The sequence below is a fragment of the Lepidochelys kempii genome, chromosome 6, assembly GCF_965140265.1.
Source record: "Lepidochelys kempii isolate rLepKem1 chromosome 6, rLepKem1.hap2, whole genome shotgun sequence".
Classification (NCBI taxonomy): domain Eukaryota; kingdom Metazoa; phylum Chordata; order Testudines; family Cheloniidae; genus Lepidochelys; species Lepidochelys kempii.
In genome coordinates, this window is record NC_133261.1 from 28658875 (window position 1) to 28680860 (window position 21986).

At 45.6% G+C, this 21986-nt stretch overlaps 2 protein-coding genes across 7 annotated transcripts in view; one reads left to right on the forward strand and one right to left on the reverse strand.

Annotated features, from left to right (window-relative positions):
• The window catches only part of SLC67A1 (solute carrier family 67 member 1), a 141098-nt gene extending 133335 nt beyond the window's left edge, over nucleotides 1-7763 (forward strand). For all 5 annotated transcript variants that reach the window (XM_073347278.1, XM_073347279.1, XM_073347275.1 and 2 more), the window contains 2 exons: nucleotides 723-843; nucleotides 7451-7763. In XM_073347278.1, the coding sequence (XP_073203379.1) occupies nucleotides 723-843; nucleotides 7451-7638 (309 nt within the window). In that variant the 3' untranslated portion in view covers nucleotides 7639-7763. The remainder of the gene's footprint in view (nucleotides 1-722; nucleotides 844-7450) is intronic.
• Nucleotides 7764-9596: 1833 nt separating this feature from the next.
• Nucleotides 9597-11996, reverse strand: PHLDA2 (pleckstrin homology like domain family A member 2). Of its 2 annotated transcripts, none has more exons than XM_073347284.1 (2): nucleotides 11461-11996; nucleotides 9597-10022 (listed from the first exon to the last, which is right to left on the reverse strand). In XM_073347284.1, the coding sequence occupies exon 1, from the start codon at nucleotides 11879-11881 to the stop codon at nucleotides 11483-11485; it is 399 nt and encodes a 132-aa protein (XP_073203385.1). In that variant the 5' UTR covers nucleotides 11882-11996; the 3' UTR covers nucleotides 9597-10022; nucleotides 11461-11482. The 2 variants fall into 2 exon arrangements, with proteins under 2 accessions (XP_073203385.1, XP_073203384.1); XM_073347283.1 differs by having other exon boundaries at nucleotides 11449-11996.
• Between the last annotated feature and the right edge of the window lie 9990 nt (nucleotides 11997-21986).

Genomic DNA, 21986 nt, shown 5'->3' on the forward strand with positions numbered 1-21986 from the left:
AGAAGTTTATTCTTGTACTTTTGTTTAAGTAATAAACTTCTGAAATGACATCTCTGCTCAGAACATGTGCAATAAGAAAATTGTTACACTCACTAATTATGCTCATTAATGTGTCCTTATTAATGTGGGAGACCCGTTCCAGATTACTGAATTCAGTGAATTCATTAGCAAGTATACTGACAAACAGGATTAGCGATCCCAAGGGTACAGTATTACATAATGTACTGTGTTCATTTATTTTGACAAGCAAAGTTTAGTTTTAATTATTTATGATGATGCATTATAATGGGTGCTGTAGAAGCCTGTTTTGTATAAGTAATGAGAACTTAATGAGACTGCACTACAGGCCCCTGCTATTAAATTTTTCCTGAGAGGTGGAGCACACAGCCTGGGGGAAGAAGGGGGGATTGTGGGAATTATCACGCTTTGTGAATTAGCAAAGCAAAACTAGATGAGGTTCTACCTTAATGTATCGGTTACAGTTTCTTACATATACTGAATGTTTATAATACTGTATTCAACACAAATTTAACACAAGTGATTTGAATGGGCTGGATCTTCTATTGGTGCAAATCTGTTTTGCTGCATCAGAGCTTCACCACCGTACACCAACCAGGAGTCTAGTGCACTATGTACTTATGAAAATCCAGGTAGGATTGTATCTCGTGCTGCGCAGGAGCTGGCTTTCTAATAGACAGGGTATATTTTGTTCTGTCACTCAGGTGCTGATGACCAACGTGTTCCATTATTGCGTCATTGCTCTCCCCATGGTATTGGCACTCTGCACTATGGGCATCATTACAGACAGCATTCTCACCAAGTCCGTCCCTCCTTCTGACACTGGTAAGACTTGTTAAAAGACGAGATTTTTTTTTTTTAATTAGACAATCTTCACACTCAGACTCTGGGCCTTGTGACTTTTAAAGCCCGAGGTTTCAAGCTGTGAGCTGGCATGTGCATAAATGCAGCTGTGCTGGTGCTGTGCTGCCAACCACGACTTAGAGCGTTGTGGGAAGAATGCCGAGTTCCCAGCACATCCCGTCAGGCATAATTTGACTAAGAACAAAGCGTAACCTGTATTAGTCCCGCATCTCTACCAGCCAATGAACGCTGGTCAGAAGGAGCAGGACTAGAGTTACAAGTGAGCCAGCGACCAGCATCAATTGACGACAGCATAACAAGAGGCAGAATCCTGCAGCCTTTACTTAGACTGAAATCCACCTTGCTGCAGAGGATCTGTGCAAAGCTTTACTTATGCTTAAGGCTTAGGTGAATCACAAGGCCTTGTGTCAGCCCTCTGCACTTAGGACAGCGATCCCAAAACTTTTTACCTCATTTCCCCCCTTCCCCGTGTCCGTGCCCCCCTCCCCCGGAGTGGGGTCACGGCTCTGGGGGGCGGGACATGGACAGGAGTAAGAGGGCTGAGGCTGGGGTCACAGCTGGGGGCAGGGCCAGGAGCCCCCTGAACTCTCCTTTGCGCTGCCCCTAGATGGGCTCGCCCCACAGTTTGGTCCACTGATTTAGGATTAAGATTAATAGATTTGGCCCTTGAAGGGGCTAGGATAAAAGGAAGAGCTACAATATTGGACAGCTAGTTAGCTTGAGTCGTATCTTAAGGTTGTCACACTTCATAGCACCCTTGCCACACTGCTGTAGTGTGGTTGTGCAGCTTTTGTTTTACACTAAGGCACATTTCTGAGAAACATGCCATTCCCTGAGAAATCCTATTCAAACAACTGCATGTAATTTATGTCAGAAACAAGGATGAGCAGGTACAGGATGAACAAAGGACTAGCTTGTACAATATTGACCAAACACTCCATTTTTGACTGTACGTTCCTCATAGTCATTCAGGCTCTTGTTGCCTGCACTTCCACTTGCAAATACCCAGCCATATGTCTGGATCCAACAAGGAAAGGTCCACACAGCTTTCCTGTCACTCAGGTGCTTCTTTTCATGCAAAACCAGGCTATGGGACACCATGATAAACAATAAATGCTCAGAATGGAAACATGGTAGCATATTCTTGTAAATGAGGGGCCCTGTTCAGCCAGAGAGTCACCATAGATATGAATCTTAAAAGGAGTCATGATTTCTGTGTATTCTAATAAAGGAAGTGACTGGCGACCACAATATTGGAGAGGAAGGGTCATGGTCCTGAAAAAGTCTTCATCTGAATGTCCGTGCCTTCCCTCAGTGAAAGAGTTCTCCCAGGATGCAGGGCCATACATATTGTACCAACATCAGCATGACACTCTGAACCTTCCTTTCCACAATGGTAGCGGGCAACTGAGAGGCTGCTAAGCCCAGCAGACTCCTGGGTTTTGCCAAGCAACCTTATTGTCCTATCTACACTGGACAAAACAAAGACTCCTGCCTAACAGCCTCGCTGTTCTATGTGAAGACACAGTGAAACTGCTGATGGTCACCCACAGAGCCAGCCACCCTAATCCATACACCCCTCAGAGGAGCAGCTACAGCTTTAGTTGCAGCTGGTTATAATACTTTTACTTAAGCTATTTTGTGATGTTTCCTTGCGCTGTTAAAAGAGTTGTTGCATTTTGCCATAGAAGAGGCTGTTCAGAGGTTCAGTGGTGGACATGTATATTTATTTCCTTCAGATGTGGCCAGAAAATGTATGCACACATCTGTGCTGCCACAGCAATGTTCTGGTAAGCCTTCCCTGGCCCCCACCATCTCTGTCCAAATTATTCTTGCTCGAAGTAGAGGGTCCTTTTGTGTGGAATGGGGCATATTAAGATGAGTTAGTGCCTATCTGCAGGTGATGCTTCTGCTCTCTTAAGCCCTGCCTCCATGGCTCCACTCCACAAATATCTGTGGAGTCGTCCTCTTTTGGGAGCTCCATAACTGGTCCAGTCAGATTCTATCCTGCACTCCCCACTCCGGCTGCAGCTTTATGGGCAGGTGTCCATACAGAGCCCAGTTGAAATTTAACTCATAGTTTGTGCAGTCTGTCAAAGGTTGTAAAGCACTTTGGGATTTTTCTGGATGAGAATGTCCCATTGTTAGCCTGATTTAAGGCTGAAATCTACCCAGCATACATTGTGAGCACTTTGAGCCATTGAATCTCTGTTAGAATTTAATTTGTTTGCTAAAACGTATTTAGTTCACATTGAGCTAAGGACAGAACTTTCCAGGACTCGATTCTGTGTGAATGAAAATCAGGAGTTTCAAGTCTTCAAGAAATGTTTGAGGGAGAGCAGTGGAGGAGGGGCAGTAAATGGCATTTAAACATAGCGCAAATCTGGAAAGCATCCAGACTGCTCTCAAAAGGCTTTTGTGAGGAAAAATGGAGCATGCGTCTCTTTCAAAGCCCAGAGGCTAACTTCAGTCACAAGTGAGCATGAGTTTAGTGGTCTCTTCGTTGTCTTCGTTTGTTTGCGTACATTATTAGGTCACACCCCACCCCCAATTCAGCAAAATTGGCAGTCTCTGCTGAAGGACAGTGGAAGGGGTGGTACTGCAACTTAGGACAAAGGTGCACTTGCAGAGGTTGTATGGAGCCCAGAACTAGCCCATTGGGAAGTGTTGCAAGAAAAGATTGTTTGCATTTGGAGAGCTGTGCATGGGCCCAGAACTGCAATGGCAGGGGATCTAGTAGGTTAGGATTGAGGTGCATTGGCAGAGTTGTGTTTGGGCTCAAAACTAGATTGGCAGGAGGTGCTGCTGCAGGTCAGGATTGTAGTTCTTTAGCAAAAGCATGAGGAGGTCGCAGTAAAAGAGGGGTCCTGAGAGTCATTCACTATCTCAAGTAGGATTTTGTTTTTAAAACTTTGTCTCAAGGCAGAGGCAACAGTGAAATCAAGAGTATCTGACCTAGCAGAGCAATTTCAATGTGTAAGATGTTTCTTTGGAGTACCTGTCTAATGTAGTATGGGTGTCTCCCAGAGAAACAATGCTACTAAAATGCCTGCCACCCATTTCTGATCTGGGGTGACACCATACTGTAGCCGTTCCACCCACATTCCAGATAAAACTATTGTCCCAACTGTACAAATGTTAAATTTACCCTACAAATTAGTCATTTCTACTTGCATTTGTTAATAAATCTCTGCCTTTTAATAGCTCTTAAGCTTGATGTGATATTGTGACATTAAAGCTTTTCACATCAAAAACACAGAAAGTGGAGTTAGCCTTGAAGATTTTCAGTTAATTTAAAGAACTCGTATTCGCAAGATCGTTCTATTCGCCAGTTCACCTTGAGGAACTCCCTTGGGAATTGTGTCTGTCTTGAGTCTCGCTGAAGGAATCTTCTGAAGATCTTTTCATTAAGAGGCCTATCCTATATTGTCTAAAACCAGTTGTTGTCTTTCCATTGATCTTAATAAGCCCTGGGTCAGGCCTTTATGATAAAGAGGGGACTCGCCCCAGATTAGAGTGCTCCTCTTATCAAAGAGCTGGAAGACTGGATAGAAGTTAGTGGAAGCCGATTGTCCAGTGAGGATTTTCTTCTCCACTGTCACCAAACATTAAAGCGTCCCTGTCCTTCCCAAATAGGCATGGGTACGGATTACCACTTGCTGAGATCATTCAGATCTCTGCATCAAATCTTGCTTTCCCAAAGTCATTTCCTAATGGGGGCTGATGTGTTTCCCACTCATTTTTTACCAGTCACTGGGGCTTTCTGTTGAAAGAGTGGACTGGAAATGATTTCTTTCATTTTCCTGTGCGGTTTTTTGTTTTGTTATTTTTTTCTTCAAAGTAGAAAGGGATTTTGCAGCATGCTGGAGTAACATCATCGGCATGGGAGAGCTGGGTGGGAGTACAGGCTAGCCCCGATTGTGACCTGTCAGCATTAAAATCCCTGGTGGAACTCAATCTCGCTTCCTAGAATGGAGATGTTGTTTCTGTGCACAGGTCCGGTTTAGGGGGCTCACTGGTTTACGGATTGACTTGTATATTCAGAAGTAAAGCTCACCATGGAGATTAAACAAATTGATCCTTAAATCCAGAGCCAGTCTCCAGCACTGAGGCATCCCCAAACTTTTGGCAGCCAACTTCTACTGCTGCATTGTGTGCTGTGCTGGGGTAACCCTGCTCTTGTGCTAAGTAGGGGAGCCCTGCTTAATCTTTCCTAGCCTTGTCTGGCTCCCCTCCTGCTACAGAGCCTACCTCCCCTCTTTTCATAACCAACCTTCTTCCTCCATTGCTCAGACTCAGCTATCAGTTGACTGGTCCAAAATATGCCACCTCCCTGATTGTTCCCTGATCATTGAATTAGGCTGCATTGTGATCTGAGGTCAGCTGTAGGACAACTCCATTAACCATAGCATTGTAACATGACATAAATCAAAAAGAAGGGAGTTGGGGCAGTCCAATGCAGCACAAAGGTGCATTAGCTAAACTAAAAGAGGGATTGAGAAACCACTGGCCCCAACACCTTTCACTTACAGAGGCCTCTGGGCCCAAGCCCTGAAGTTTACAGAAGAAGAGAGGTTGGGAAGACTGAGGTAGGAAGATGGCTGAATCAGCAATCGTAGGCAAGGCAGGTAACTGCGTAGGACAAGGAATGATGGGTGGCTGGGAGGGGAATAAAGGAAGGGAGAAGGAGAGTGGGCCACTTGTAGTGAAGGGAGAATAGCGAAAGGTGCAAAGATGCAAGAGCTTTGGGGGAAGGGTAGTGTGTGGAGAAGCCAGAATAAAAGGATGAGAAAAAGTTTGTGGATTTGAATTTATGCAGCACTTGGCTGCTTCTACATTGGACTGAGCTGTACAGAGCATTGCAGATGTTTTTGCTAATGTACTGATCCTCAGACACTTGTTAGGCAGTTAACATTCTGAGAGCAGTAAATTCAGATTTCAAACTGCCTAAAGATCAGAGGTGGTTCGTACTGGAGGATCTAATTTGGAGCCATCTGGTTCTTTGGGAAACAGAAATTATCTTTCAGCAAAATAAACCTTTCAGAGGTGCAGACCTGGAGCCTGAGCCTGTTTAGATGATGGATAGCTGATTAAACATACACACGCAACCCACCCACACAGCACAAAGTGCCAGCTCAACTGTTGGGAGCCAGTTTGGCTGCTGTATATAGTAATTAGTCTAGTTCAAATGCCTGGAGGGGAAAAAAAATGTAGAAGTTGCCCAGGAAGCTTGGTGGCTGTGTGATTGCTCCCACTGGGAGAGGTCAATTTTGGGGATCCACCCAGCTCATTGATGGGGAGCAGTACTCAATGTCTGGCAGAAAATTTTTTCGAAGACACACATGCATACTACTCCCCCTCCTATTGACTCCCTTCTCAACTAGCATTATGAATAGAAGTACAGCAGGCTTGGATCTGCATTAGACTGAGGACTGGTCAGATTTCCTCTAATTCACACTCCCCTAAAGACTTTTGGACTCAGTTCTGTTCCAGTTACATGGTCCTCCATCACTTTATAACTAGTAGAATCAAGTAGTACATTTGTGCTCACATTTAGCTAGGCAGGGCCTCCATGTACGGTGCCACACCTGGCAGCAGGATCTTTATATAAAGTCAAAATGCCTACATCCAGAGTTCTCTCTCACCTGTGCAAACAGCAAAACAAACATACCAATATTTAAAATGGTCAAAATGTGACCAAAGTCTAAGCTTAGCTCACAAGCTGCCTCCCTTCTCCTTCCCTGATGTCCTGTTCTAAGGCTTTTCATTTTGGTGCTATACTGGTTTTCCTATATGAATAGCAGGATAACGTGCCTGCACCCTACCACATGTGCGCTAATATTCCATGTCCATTCATCTGCATGTGCACATGCAAGTGGCCCTACTTTGCCAAGTAGTAAGTGCTTTCTTTTTGCCTGTGGCTCCTGCTCCCTTTAAGCTCCCAGCATGGCACAAGAATCTGGTGGAGCTGGATACAATGCATGTGTTCATTCATATTGAAGCAATCTTGGTTTGTGATGAGGCTTTTTTAGGGCATCATCTTTTGAACAGACTAGTTAGAACCCAGCCTCCCAGAGCCAAGTTGCTATACTGCAAATCCTTAACATCCCATATCCTGAGCAAGAGGACAAATTGTGATAGGTTGTTTTAGTAAGGTGGAGATGCACTAGTAGCTGTCTCATCTAATTATTGTATTAGAAAAGTCTGATCTTCCAAGCTTTGCAAGTGACAGAGTACTAAAGTGTAAATTACCACACCCTTAATTAAATAAATGTTCCCAGTTGCAAGCCTAACTAAGAGGACTACTTCCAGAATCAGAACCTAGCTCCCAGTATTGGACACTGAATTCTTTCTTGAAGAGTGCAGAATCTGATTGCCCTTTACTACAGTATTCCTGTTGTGTGAACACTGCAGTGGAGAGTTGAGATGGCTCACAGTGGAAGTTACACACTTCTGGAGACACAGAGTCCATGTAAATTATGTCTGTTCAACAAACTGTCATTAAAGCTTTGTAATTAGAATTAATCTGTAGTTTCTGTATACCCTTTTTCTCTCCCCTCTTCTGTAGGTGCCATGCTTGGGCTATGTGCATCTGTTCCTCCCCTGACACGGACCGTGGGCCCAACACTAGGTGGAATTTTGTACAAGATGTTTGGAGTCTCAGCCTTTGGTTATTTGCAACTGACTGTCAATATAGCTCTGTTTTTGTATATTTTTAATAATAAAGTACCCCAGAAAGAGGAGAGAGTTCAGTAAGCCAGGCTACATGTAAGTCTACTTTATCTACAAAAACTAAAATGTGCAATGTTTATATATAGATTATATATCAGGACTTTTGCCTCCATTAACCCAGATTGAAAATAAAATCAGCCTTAAACCAGCACTATGCATTTCAGTAGCGTATACAGTAACTTTTGCTATTGAAGCAGTTTACAAAGCCTTAGTAAATGATATTCCACACCGTTGATAGTTTGCAGACTCTTCTGGGCTCCACACATAAGTGTGTACTACACAATTACAAGAGGTAGGACCCTATCCTTGGTTGATGTAAATCAGCCTAGTTCCATTGAAGTCAATGAACCCAGTGAGGATACAGCCCTCTCTCTTTAGGAGTAATGTGGAGGTCAGGTTGTTTTTACAGTGCTTAGCACAATGAGGCTCAGATCCTCATTTAGGCCTCTGATCAATACAACAATATCAAGTGCGAATAGTTACAGAAGTTCCAGCAACTGCATTTCAGCCACCCCCACTTACAGGTGTGGGTCTATCCTCTCTTACACTGTAGAATGGAAGTAAAGGCAGGTCATCCAGATTTTTTCAGACGTGGTGTCCTAAAGACCAGTTGAATCCATATTTAAGTCATGCTTTAACCCCACCTGGAGAAAAAAGAAACCCACCCCTCTTTAGGAGGGTATTCCAGGCTGCAGTACAGGTAACTGAAAAACCTGTAGGTTCAGGAAACCTAAGTACTGTATCCTGCTTTAAGGCACAAACCCCTCAATGCAGAGCATTTCTCCCCACCAGCCTATACATAGGGGATCAGAACCAAGACTTTCTTCAAGCTGGTCCAACCAACAGATAGCTGAAACCTATTTCATCCAGTGGGAAAAAAGCAGCTAGTCCATAACTTATAAAGCCTCCTAAGTAGTTTATAGCCATAGCATTTCCCAGTTTTTGGATGAGCAAGCACTTCCCTTTTAAGCCACACCCTCCACTAGCTCCTTATTAGAACTATGCTTTAATTGGCCCCTAATTAACCCTCCTACATGCTGTTCACAGGATAATCTTTGTAGTTTCCACCAATACTCTCTGGTCTCCTTCAAGCAAGACTCTGTGGAAGTCAGTGGGAACTTTACCTAATTAAGGATTTCAGTTTCAGACCATTAGTAAGAAACACTACACAGGAAAAATCTTACAAGGAAAAATGCATTTGGCACTGAAACTGAGTTGCACTTCCCCTTTCTAGCTGCAGAGAAGGGATAGCTGTATGTTAACAGAATTTCTCTCAAGGAAATGTAGATTAATTAGTGACAAGTCTCATAAGACCTGATTTTCATAAGCACGGTACCAAGAAGTTCAGCTATTTCTCCAACCCTTGGGCTCTGCAAAGTGTCCTAAGAAGAAGCTGATAAAACAGTACTTCCTGCCTCTGGTTAGGCTGGAAATCCCTTGAGAACAGCCTCTTCCATTCAGCATGGCTGATCCTGGCTGGATCTAGAAACTGAAAAGTTGCATATAGAGATGTGAAATATCAGGGAACTTATTATATAAACCTTTCCAAACCCCTGAGATTATATAGATTGGTCTTTATTTTATCCTGAACCAGTTCAGTTATCCCTCTTCTTCTGGGCTAAGAAAGCAGGGGGTATTAGAGGAAGCATTCTGGAAGGCACTTTTGTTCTGTAACTGGTGACTGCAGGTGTTCTTGCACCTTCTTCAGACGCAACTAATCCTGACCATTGAATTCTAGATTAGACGGGCCAGTGGTCTGATACAGTATAGCAATTCCTAGTTTAGATGCAACCGATTTTCTGCTTGGAGACCAATTGAAGCAGGCCCTTTCCTAGAGACATGTCCGTTTTCTGTTATTAAAGCACATGAGTATTTTTATTAACAGAAGTGTCTGGATACATTAGTATAGCCCTATTTCCAGATGGTGTCTATGAACTATTATTCTGCAACCTGCACCAATAAACATACTGCACCGCAGTGTATAGTAATAAAATGTGAACATTTCAAGTAATTTATTTGGAATGGACACATTAATGCAAAAGCAATATTAAGACATCTGCTTAAAGACATTCATCAAAATAAATACATATAGATACCACAAATAATTTAAATTGGGTTTGTTTTGCACCAATGGGTGCTGAATATTCTTTGCATCTCATAAATAGATGAAAGGAGTTTGCAAAGCTGTGCCACTTAAAAACTTGCTGAAGCTTCACCAGAAGTCCTTTTGAAAGAGTCTTTGGTTTTTAAAATGCATCTTGGAGCGAAGCTCAGGGCTCTTTGCTCAGCAGCCTCAAACTTGGAGGAAACTCAACTGTTCCCAGCCACCTTCTTTGCTTTCCTTCATTGGTACCCTGTCCCATTTCAGTCCAAGACATTCGATCTGGTTTATCATCCAGCGGTATATTCTAAAAGAGAGAAACAGAAAATAAGTCAGAAGTGCAACAATACAGCAATATTCTTGTGGGGTAAGAGCCTACGGGAGTTTGGCACTCATATTTAAAAATCCCAGCCTATATACAGAGTTCCTTAAAGAAGCCCCTGTTAAGTGTCTCTCCACATTTCCTCAACTAAATGGCATAATTATTAAATTGCTCTTGCTAGTTAGTAACCATGCACAGTATCACCCAGAGATCCCTGGTAGGCAACACTCACAAAAAGCTCAGTCTCCAAAATGGAGTGCCAAGTCTACAACACTTCAGCGTTCTCTGCTGGCCAAAGTGGCTTAAGGAGCAGCTTTGGCGCTCGTCTAAAGGCTAGTATTACGTTCCAGTCAAAAGCTGCAGCATGAAAAGTCAATGTCCACTGCTTGAATTATGTGGGGAGGAAGGATAAGGGGGTGATTAATGAAAGCCTGAAACAGGCAAACCTATTTAATACAACACAGCCCACCCAGTGTTTTGAATAAGACAGAAGTGAGGTAGCCCCTCAAAGTAGTAAGAGGGCCTGGCCTCCCCAGTTCAAGCATTAAAACCCAAGTCAGCTGCTGCTGAGTGCCTCAACCACAGGATGTGAGTGTCTTCCCAGGGAGACCCAGCCAGTGTCAGACCCACAGAAGGAGGTCCCCAGCCCAAGAGAGAGAGCAGAGGCAGGCAGGATCCCAACAGCGATTCTCCTATCCCCATGATTGCGTCCTTTCTCCTCTTGAAAAATGGAGATATTTTGCCACACTAGCTACTAGACAGTCACTTCTTATCCCAGGCTGCCGGATGCTGAAGTGGCAGTAAAACGATCCCTAGTGATTTCCATAAGAAGCCACCGGCATATTGATGCTTTCTGGGAATCATTAAATTGCACTGCCCAGCAGGGGCCGCTGCGGGGCCAAGTCCATTCAACCCCTCCAGGGCCGACCGGCTCGGCTAATTCCATCCGCGCCTCCGCCTGCAGGCGCCAGGGCTGCGTTTCTAGCCGATACAAGAGTCTGGGAGTGGGGGGGGGGGTCTTTCAGCCGAAGGCCGGGTGGTGCCGGTTCCGTCGGAGCGCCACGGGCGGAGCCGGTCGAGCCCAGGCAGGTGCGGTGGGAGTCCCCGTGAAAAGGCGGGAGGCGCCCACGTGCTCTCAGGGGCTGGCAGCCGCTGTTTAAAGGCCGGGAGCAGCGCTAGCCTGGAAGTGGGGGGTGAGGGGGAGAAATGCCTCCCGCGCTAAGCACGTGGCCAGCTCGCCGGCCGGTGATCTCGGCCCCCCGCGCAGCTCTATGGAGACGGACTGAGGCGCAGCGCAGCAGCCCGAGCTCTGGCAACGGAGCCCGAGAAACGGAGCCTTTTGCCAAGCCCCGCGCGGGCAGGCTCAGGGGCGCTGATCGGACCCACCCCCCACCCCACCGCCGGGGCTCACCTTCCGCCGTACCTCCTGCCGCCCCGCGGGCTGCTCAGGGCGCCCGGGCCAGGCGCCGCTCCGGGCTGCCCGCCGCCGGCTCCAGCTCTTGGCGGCTCTTGAAGTCCTGGATGGCCCGCTTGTTCTGGAAGTCGATGAGCGCCATGGTGATGGAGGCGTTCCAGCAGCTCTGGTCCGGGCAGCGGAAGTCGATCTCCTTGCGGTCCGTGGTGACGATGGTGAAGTAGATGTACTTGCCCGTGCGCTCCACGCAGTCCACCTTGAGGATGGAGTGGAAGCCCAGCTCCTTGCCCCGGGCGCGCTTGTGCCCGTCCGGGAAGAGGCTCAGGCTGTCCTTGGTCAGCACCACTAGCTTCTTCTTCCAGAACTGGAAGAGGCTGTCGCTGCGCTTCTCCAGCTCGCCCTCCCGGATCACCTCGCCCGGCATCTTCATCCTCCGCTCCGGCCGCGCCCGGGCTCCCTCTGCGGCGCCTTCTTCCCTGGGCAGCGCGCTGCGAGCCGGCGAACTCGGCAGCGGCTCCGGCTCCGGCTGCAGTGAGCGAAGGGTGCTGGATGAGGAGCAATTTATTCTGGTGAGTCAGCGCCTGGCTCTTCCGGTGCCACTCCCTCCCCAGCCCTGCTGGCACCCACCCCCGGCCTCCCGAGCCCGGCCCTGTCCCTCCCCTCCCCGCGCCCCGCCTGTATCCGGCACTTCCTCCCCCGCTGGCCCCAGGCCACCGCCGGCACACTGCCTTCCAGCTCCAGGCCGGTTCATCTCCCACCGCCTCCTGCATCCCCGCCCCGTCCCTCTTCAGCCTCTTCCATGACCCCCTCTCCTCTCCACCCCTGTTCCCTGCCTGGCCTCCATCAACCCCCAGCCTGCCTCTCTACAGCTCCCCTTCTGCGCCACTCCCTCGCCTCTTCCCCCTTTCTTCTACTCGTTCCCTTCCCCCAGCCTCCCACCTGTGTCAAGTCTCCCCCATTCCCTCTGCCCCCCCCCTCCGAGTTGCCAGCCCTCCAGGATAGTCCTGGAGTCTCCTGGAATTAAAGATTAATCTTTACTTCAAGACTGTCATGTGATGAAACCTCCAAGAATACCTCCAACCAAAATTGGCATCCCTCCCCAAGCCTCTTCTCTCTTCTTGTGTGTCTCTCCTTCCCTCTACCGCTCCCCCCCCCCCCGTCTGCCCTCCCCCGTCCCCTCTATCTGGCTAGCCCCTCACCTGGCTCCTTTCTCTCCCACTCTTCCCCTTGCCTGCCCCCAAGCAGTGACTCTGCTCAGGAATGCAGTTGCTGCCCAGCCCATAGGGTGACTCAGCCCTGCAGCGGCCTTTGGAACTTTCTCAAGGCTTCAAGCCTCTTCCAGGCTGGGCTGAGCGCTCAGGCCGGATGTTGGGGGATGGGGAGGCACCTTAACCGTAAAAGTCACCAGACCGGCTCTCTGTCCTGGAAACCTGTGGGCTGAGGTTCCTGATTTTTTGTCCTCCTGACAGCCAGGTATCTGGGATCCTCCCCAGCTCACATGCCAGGAGGGACAAATGGAGAAGGGCTCTAGGCTACTTCTGCCTTTCCTGGCCATGAAATGTTCCACCCCCCCCCCCCATATGTCCAGGGCAGCCCTCCACTCACCTACCTAACCTATTTAATCTCTCTGCATTTCTGAAGTGCCCATCACCACGCTATCTAGGCTTTCTCTATTAAGCTACATTAAAGAATGCACGACACTTTCTCACATTGGAAGCTCTTATCTTCTATTACAGCACTTTGATCATCCAAGGCCTAGATCTTATAATTCATCAGACTGGAAAAGTCTGCTGAACTCTGTATGAAACCCACCCACTCCACGCACAATGAATGGCAGGATGAAGGCTATCGATCTGCTTTTGTGCAAAAAGCTCCATTTTCACCTGGTAGTTTGGAGAGAAGGGTTTTTTTTCTGTTTCATGTGAAATTTGCTTTTGGCAGGCATTTCTGAGGGCAGATTCAGCAGCTTGCAGAACAAATTGCATTTTAAACTATAAAAACTAAAGAAATTGAAACAATTAGGAAGGTTAGTTAAGATTTAGTACCTAAATGATAGCGTGATGGGTGCATCACAAATGCAAGTAGAGGGGGTCCAAAAAAGGAAATGTTTTGTGTTTTGTTTATTTTGACGACACCCGCCCCCCATGAAATTGTCCATTTTCCATCCTTTGAAAATTTTCCGTCCTCTAGCAGGCAGAAGTTGGTAAAACACCTTGAACATGAACAGTTGGGTAAATGCCAGGTATTAATTATTATCATTACTTATTAAGGTATTCTGAGAGGCCTGATTAAAAGGGCTATTGTCAAGGCTAAAATCTAGGGGTTGGATGGAGGCAGGCGGGAAGGGAGCAGTACTTTCCCACACACCACTTACAAAATATGCTACACCCCTGTGAATGAGATTCTGCTACAGTAGAATATGCACAGGGGTGGCAGGTTTGTATAATTTTTTGGTGGTGCCCACACTGGGTCCAATCTTGCCCCCCCACACACACACACACTTGCCTAAGGCTCTGGGAGGGGGGCTGGGTGCGAGAGGGGTGCGGTCTCTGGGATGGAGTTTGGATGCGGGCTCTGGGCTGGGGCAGGGGTGCGGGAGAGGGTGAGGGGTGCAGCGCTACCTTAGGCGGCTCCCGAAAGTGACCCGCACACCCCTCTGGCAGCAGCTCCTAGGCAATGGGACCAGAGGGTCTCCGCATGCTGCTGCCTGCAGGCACCGCCCCTGCAGCTCCCATGGGCCCGCAGTTCCTGGCCAATGGGAGCTGCAGAGTTGGCGCTCGGGGCGAGGGCAGCACACGGAGACACCCGCCTCCTGGGGCCATAGGGCCATTCCAGCCGCTTCCGAGAATGGCATGAAGCGAGGCTGGGCAGGAAGCTGCCTTAGCCCCACTGTGCTGGTGGCGGCGGCCGGGAGCCCCGGGGCCCTTTTAAATTGCCCGGGGGCAGCAGGCGGGGCCTGGAGATGCCTCGAGGGAGGCGCACAGGGGCATCAGGCAGGGCTGGAGGAGAGACCTGGCCATGAACGTAGGTGGAGCTGGGACCCTGGGACCCTGAATATTCCTGGAGCACGGGCACCACAGGCCCATATAACTCTCACTGCTCCTGAATATGCAGATGTTCAAAATATGATTGTGCTGCTACTTGGTTCCACTGTGCTCTTTGAGCTGGGCTTTCCCTCAGTGGGATTGGAATGTACCCCGCCCCAGATCTCTGCTAGGCCCTTTGAGCTTGGATCCTTCTCAGCTGGGGAAACAAAATAACTGGTGGTATAGCACCAAAATGAGAAGTCACTAACAGTAAATTGTGCAGGTCTGTGATCTTCCTTCTTCTTTCTTAGGCCTGGTCTAGGTACAGATTTTACACCAGTACAACTATGTTGGTTGGGGTGTGATTTTTTTTAATTTTAATTTTATTTTATTTTTATTTTTTATATCAACAGAGTTCTATCATTACCACCCCTCGTGTGGACATAGTTATATTGGGATAAAGGTGCCTTACACAGTACAGCTTATTCTCCTGCCTGTGTGGCTATACAGCAGTGGGTCTCAAACTTTTGTACTGGTGACCCCTTTCACATACCAAGCCTCTGAGTGCAAACCCCCACCCCCTATAAATTAAAAAAACTTTTTATATTTAACACCATTATAAACACTGAAGGCAAAGTGGGGTTTGGGATGGAGGCTGACAGCTCGTGACCCCCCCCCCATGTAATAACCTTGTGACCCCCTGAGGGGTCCCAACCCCCAGTTTGAGAACCCCTGCTCTACATGTCTAGCGATAGCAGTATAAAGCACCTTTATACTGATATAATTATGTCTGTGCTGCGAGGAAGGTGGGTTGTACCATTTTAATATAGTTAAACCAGTATATCTTTTGTATGCGAATAAACCCTTAAATAAGGAATGAAATTTGTTAACAATGTGGAGAGTGAATTACCATCACTGGGGATGTGATTTAACACCACCTCACTGAGATTCCTAGATTATAAAGTCAGAAAGGACTTTGTGATTATCTAGTCTGACCTGCTATATAACACAGGGCAGGGCCTGCCTGAATTAATTCCTGGTTGATGAATGGGGCAGTTCATACCTCTGAGAGCTAGTATTTCAGACTCTCTGCCAACATACCAGCTCTTTTGAGGCTTCTTTGCAATCCTAAAATCTAGAGCAGTGGTTCTCAACTCTGGTCCACCGCTTGTTCAGGGAAAGCCCCTGGTGTGCCGGGCTGGTTTGTTTACCTGCTGCGTCCGCAGGTTTGTCTGATCGGGGCTCCCACTGGCCGCGCATGGTTCGCCTCTCCAGGCCAATGGGGGCTGCAGAAAGTGGCGCGGGCTGAGGGATGTGCTGGCCACCCTTCCCGCAGCCCCCATTAGCCTGGAGCGGCGAACTGCTGCCAGTGGGAGCCACTATCGGCCAAACCTGCGGATGCGGCAGGTAAACAAACTAGCCCGGCATGCCAGGGGCTTTCCCTGAACAAGCGGTGGACCAGAGTTGAGAACCACTGCTCTAGACATTTAGGTTTTTGTTGTTGTTTGTTTTTTTAAATGAAAGCTAGAGAAAAAGATCATAGATCGATTGATGTAACAACCTGGCTTATGGGCCTGTCGTGGCTGTTTTCAAGCCCTGGCTAAAATTTGACATAGCTAATGTTAAATGGCAGTAAAATATGTAACCATTTTTATTTCATATTATATAAGCCATGGTGAGAAGGGTTTTACACAGCAAACTCTCCCCCCCTCCCCGCCCCTGCATCAAAAACTAAAACATAGCTCTTGGTTCAGTCATTGCAGTAGGGAATATACATAATTTTCCTCTGTCTTTGTGAACAGACCTGTATTTTTCTTTCCCACTTATGCTGACCACCTTCATCACTTTATGTGGTACTATGATTCTTGTCAACATTTCTTTTATTTCCAATACAAAAAAGTAGAGCAGGCAAGCACAGCAATGAGTAAGTGTGCATGTGCTACAAATGGAAAGTAGAGGAAGTTTTAAACTGACCCATAATCCTTATCCTCCTCTCACCCATTGGGACCAGTTATTCTAACAGATGGAACAAACATTTACATAAAAACCTAAGGCACAAATGGCAGTGTATGAGTGATAACAGGTGATGCGTTATCAATTGCTGTCCTGACTTTCCTCCATTTGTTTGGCTGGTAAGTTTTTTGTTTGACACCTAGCATTACTTTAGTGTTTGCCTATTTGTTTTCCTTAATGTAATATTTATTTAAATTCCTTAATTGTTAGTATTATTTATCCTACCTAACAGCTCCCTTTTCTTAACATTAATAGGACATTAAACGGCATGCCAGTAGTCCCCCATTATACAACAGGCTTCCATGGCCTTTGATCCATAGGTCATGGTACAGTCTGTCACTTGATCAGTGTCTGTTTTAAATTAAATATAAAAGATTTTGCATATTAAAATAAAAGCATATAATGCACTGTATTAATGCTGTAGCTATCATAACATTTGAATGGGCCAATATCAGACAATGTCTGGACCTGTTGCATTCCCCAAATCCTGCTGAAATCAAAACAATTCTACGCATAACTGGGTTCTACTGCACACAGTCTGTCACTGGCTGCATGTGACTGCTTACCAAAAGGCTTTTCACAAAATAGAAACATACTTTGGTTTTGTTGCCTGCTTCACCTTTACATTTTAAACAACGCCATAAACAGTATATCAAAGTTAAGTGTAGGATTTTCCTTAGGGAGGGAATTCCCATTTGGGATGCTCAGCAGCTCGAAAATTCAGCCTTAATTCAGGAAAGCACTTAAGCACATGCTTAACTGAAATACATTTGCTTAAGTTCCACTGAAGACAATGGGGTATACCAAGTATCACTGCTTCTCTGAAGTGGGGCCAGGATCAAGGTGAAAATTTGTAACAAGCACTTTGTAGTTGCTTCAGATATGCCATTTCAAAAATCACGTTTAATCAATTATGCAGCCTGCACAGCTTTTCTTTCCACACATATCCCCTAGCTTTTTGAATGAGCTATATTTCTTTACATTTTTAAAGTAAATGCTTTCAGGGTTAGTTAAAGTGAATGTGTTCTGTGTGACTCTTTGTTCCACTGAATACGGCAAAACTCTAGTGGGGCCAGGATTTCACCTTAAACATCCACTTGTTGCAGCTACCAAACCCTTTCCTATGCAAGTGAACTCCCCAAAGTGAATACCAGTTTCTTTTTGATGTCTTTAGTAAAGTGCACCTCTGCTGTTGTGCTGGTCCCTGACACAATGTGACTTCTAAGGCCTCACAATGGCCTAGCGGGAATTAAGTGGTGCTTGTGCTGTCCCTCTGCACAGGGGTGAATTTCACCCCAGCGGTGCTGATTCTTCTACCTTTACTCATAGTGAGTAGTCCCTTACTATGCAAATAGTTCCACTGATTTTAAACATGAGTAAGGGCAGCACAATCAGACCCACAATAGGGAATACATGTCTGCTGCACATCAATACACGTTTTAACAGATATTCATTCTGTCCCTGAAATCAAATGTTACAGTGCTTCTGGCTTCAAAGGTGATACTTCTTTTATGGATGAAAGATCCAGAATACTCTTTTGCTATCGGTGATTCAGGAGGAAACAAAGTATGCGAGTTTATTGTTTTTCCTTTATTTCAGTGCTGAGAATAATGCTCTAATACTAACTAACCTCTGTGCCACGATAGAAAACTATGTCCTATGTGAACATAACTTAACTCATGGAGCAACACTAATTGTACAAGGCATTATCAAAATCCATAAAATGGCCAGGCTTCTGCCCAACAGGAGTTCATAGTCTACTTTGTAAAGCTACAACACAGACTAATAAGGAGGATGGAGCGGGGGGCTGACTGCAAGTGGGAGGAGATCAAAGCTGGGCAGCTAAGCACAAGGCAGTTTTAAGAATGGCTGTGAAGTAGGAGAGGGAATTAACCTTGGACACAGGAAATGCAACATTGCTCCAGGAAGAGAAGAGCGGCCTGAAAAAGACATCGAGTCAGCAGTGGGAAAAGGAGCACCTGGGAGGAAGGTTCAAATAACATCAGGCCTACAGGAAGGTACATGTTTGCACATACCCTACTTCAGATTTCTAAAAATAGAACATGTACTTGGTTTTCAATGACCTGTTTCAGAGTAGCAGCCGTGTTAGTCTGTATCCGCAAAAAGAAAAGGAGGACTTGTGGCACCTTAGAGACTAACAAATTTATTAGAGCATAAGCTTTCATGAGCTACAGCTTACTTCATCAGTGAAACTCACTTCTGCAGATACACACTCAGTACTGCCTTTCTGTTTTCTTAATGGAGTTGTTTCCCACGGGTTTGTCATTTTAAAAAGGCAGGGCCTCGCCCAACTGGAAATGTGTATATATAACGAAACACATACAAGCAGCATGTTGTCATCTTGTTGGCACTGCTAAAATGAAAAGTGAACAATAAAAGCTGTTAGGACAGACATGACAGACACCTGAGCTAAAAAGAAGCCCTATTCAATTTGTCCAAGGTTATTTGACTCTTGCTTAACCTTCAGAAGTCCAAGCATAGGACTAGAGTCAGTCTATCCCAGGGGTCTCAAACTCAAATGATTGTGAGGGCCACATGAGGACTAGTACATCTGCCCAAGGGCTGCATCACTGACCACCACCACCACCACCCCCGCTGCCCCAGCCCCTCCCCCACTCCACCCCTTCTGTGAGGCCCCGCCCCGCCTCTTCCCACCCCTTCCCTGCCCCCATTCCAACCCCTTCCCTGAAATCTTAATGATACAAGCCTCAGCAAGAGCAACAGAGAACTCAACAATTTGAAAGGAAATGGGAACCAGTAATCAATTATTTCAAAATAAATAACAGCCTTAACCCTGCTATATGGCTTTGCTGTCACCTAACATTAATAGGTGTAATACCTGTTTGGCGTAGATTTAAATTATTGGATAATGAAAAAACCATGTCATTGCTACTTACTATAATCTATTTTAATCAGAGGTTAAAATATCAGGCTGTGTGAGCTTTTTTTTTATCAAAAGGCTTTTGTTTATAACAACATAATGTTAATTTCATTTTCAGTGCTTGGGGTAGCAAATACAATGCAGCTACTTATCATTAACTGGTACAGTACAATCTGGATTTTTCCAAATGTCATGGGGGATTTAAATAGATTTGGCTTATAAAGGGAATTTTCATGTTGGAGGACATGACCCTATTTCAGATAACAGTAAATTTGGGATAACTGCAGTTCAGATCATCACTGCTGGAGTGGATACGGGAAATGTAAGGCTGCTTTTTGGCTGAGAGAGAAGCCCATTGTTTCCCACTTTTCTACTCATCATTCAGGGCCTGTAAACTTGATATGGGAATTTGTTCCTTTACAAGACTGAGCTGGGTTTATTAGTCTTATATCTTCAACCATCCATCATCTCAAGCCTCTATGTCTACAGTATATAGAGTACTATAATGTAAGTACAGTAGTTGCCATTAAATAGACAGCATTCGCCACATTCAGCATTATTCTGTATTCCAAGTATAGTGGAAAACTGCTGTATTTTAGATACAATGTCTGAGAACTCTTGGCAAATGCGATCTGAACTATAGCAGTTTGTCCCTATACTTAGATTAGGAAATAACTGTGGTAACAGGTAAGAAGCATTGTAACTGTTGGCAAAAGTTTACTTTTCAGCAGAAGACATTGTGAAACATACAGACATTCATTCAATAATATATAATTTTGTTTCCATGTGTGCTTCCCCTAGTTTAACACACACTTTTTTAAAAAAAAACAACTTCTCCATTATCTCATAAATTAAATAGCAAGTCACCATTGTCTTTGACCCTCACACATTTTAAGAATTCCCTGAAACAATCTTCTAAAGCAATTTTTGTTCTGCAGAACAGCACGATTTTAAAAAGTTGGTTATATACTGGGACCCAAACCATCTTCTATTGAAGTCAATGGGGAAATGCATGGGAGTGTAGTTTGCTTTTACTGTTGTGAATTTGGTGTGGATGCATTATTCATGAACGATGAAAGCAAAAGTGTGTTATGTAGGTCATCCCACACAACTGCCCATAAAATCTTTTACTCCCCACTTTATCACATATTTTATTTAATGGATATTAGAAGAAAGGTATTTTTGTAATAGTTTTAGAGTTTTAAACACTTATGGTGATACTCCTTTTTGCATCCTTCTGCCTGCACAACCTGGTTGCCTTAGCCCTGGTCTACACTGGGGGGGATCTATCTAAGTTACGCAACTTCAGCTACGTGAATAACATAGCTGAAGTTGACATACTTAAATCGACTTACCGTGGTGTCTTCACCACAGTGAGTTGACTGCTGCCGCTTCCCCGTCAACTCCGCTTGCGCCTCTCGTGGAGCTGGAGTACAGGAGTCCACGGGAGAGCGCTCGGGGGTCGATTTATCGTGTCTAGACTAGACGCGATAAATCAATTCCCGCTTGGATCGATCGCTGCCCGCTGATCAGGCGGGTAGTGTAGACCTACCCTTTAGTTACCAGGAGTCATAGTAAGTAAAGCAAACCAGCTATACAGGTGGTGTTGTGAGGGGGGTGGGGAAATAGCACAAAAAATAGATTTTTCTGCTGACTGTAACGTGAGTTCAAGGCTGCTATTTTGTAACCTGATAGTTTTTAGCCCTAAGAGGCAGATCCTCAGCTGGTATACCTTGTCTATGGAGCTATAACAATTTGCAACAGCTCAGGATCTTCCCACAGGCTACATACCATTTAGCTATGATACCCAACTCTCCAATGGGATACAGCATTGCATTGATTTGTAGGGGTTTCTGGTCCACACCTCACTAAAAATACTTCAGCCAAGAACATCAAATTCAGTATTTAGCCACTGATTTTAATGGCAATTAGGCACCTAAATGCCTTCAGTGGCCCTGTCTCTCCTTCCTATCCGAGGGGATACACATAACCCCCACTGACTGCTCTAGAAATTACTCACATTCCTCAGGGCCCTGTAGTTTCTACCAGGGTAATTTTTAATCCTTGCTTTCAGCTCATCTTCTGCCTATTTAAGACAAAGGACCTGAACTTCCTCTCACATTAGTTTTGTACCTGGTGAAACACCATTCATTGCACTGGAGTTACTCCTGATTGTCATTGGTGTAAGTAAATGGAGAATTGGGCCCAGCTTATCCCTCATCCCCATTTTTTTTCTTTTTTTTAAAGGGCAGTTGTGGAGGTGGGGGCAGGAGGAAACTGCTCACGGGATTGGAATTACGGAAGTCTCATCTGAGTTATGTTAGTGGGCACAGTGAAAGTTTAAGCACGAGAAAGTTTAAGGTGAAAAGTGAATGCAGTTTATTCCCTGGTTTTCAGTTTATTCCATTCTTGGAGAAACAAAGGTATTTATTCCTTGGTTCACATGGCCAGTGTAGCATAAATAAATTAGTGTGTGTACACACCTCATCCAGTGCACTAGATGCCCCAATAACAAGCCACTCAGTACACTCTTGAGTGAACTGTCACAGAAAAATGATAAAAGACACCATATCACCCATGGATGACCATTTTTC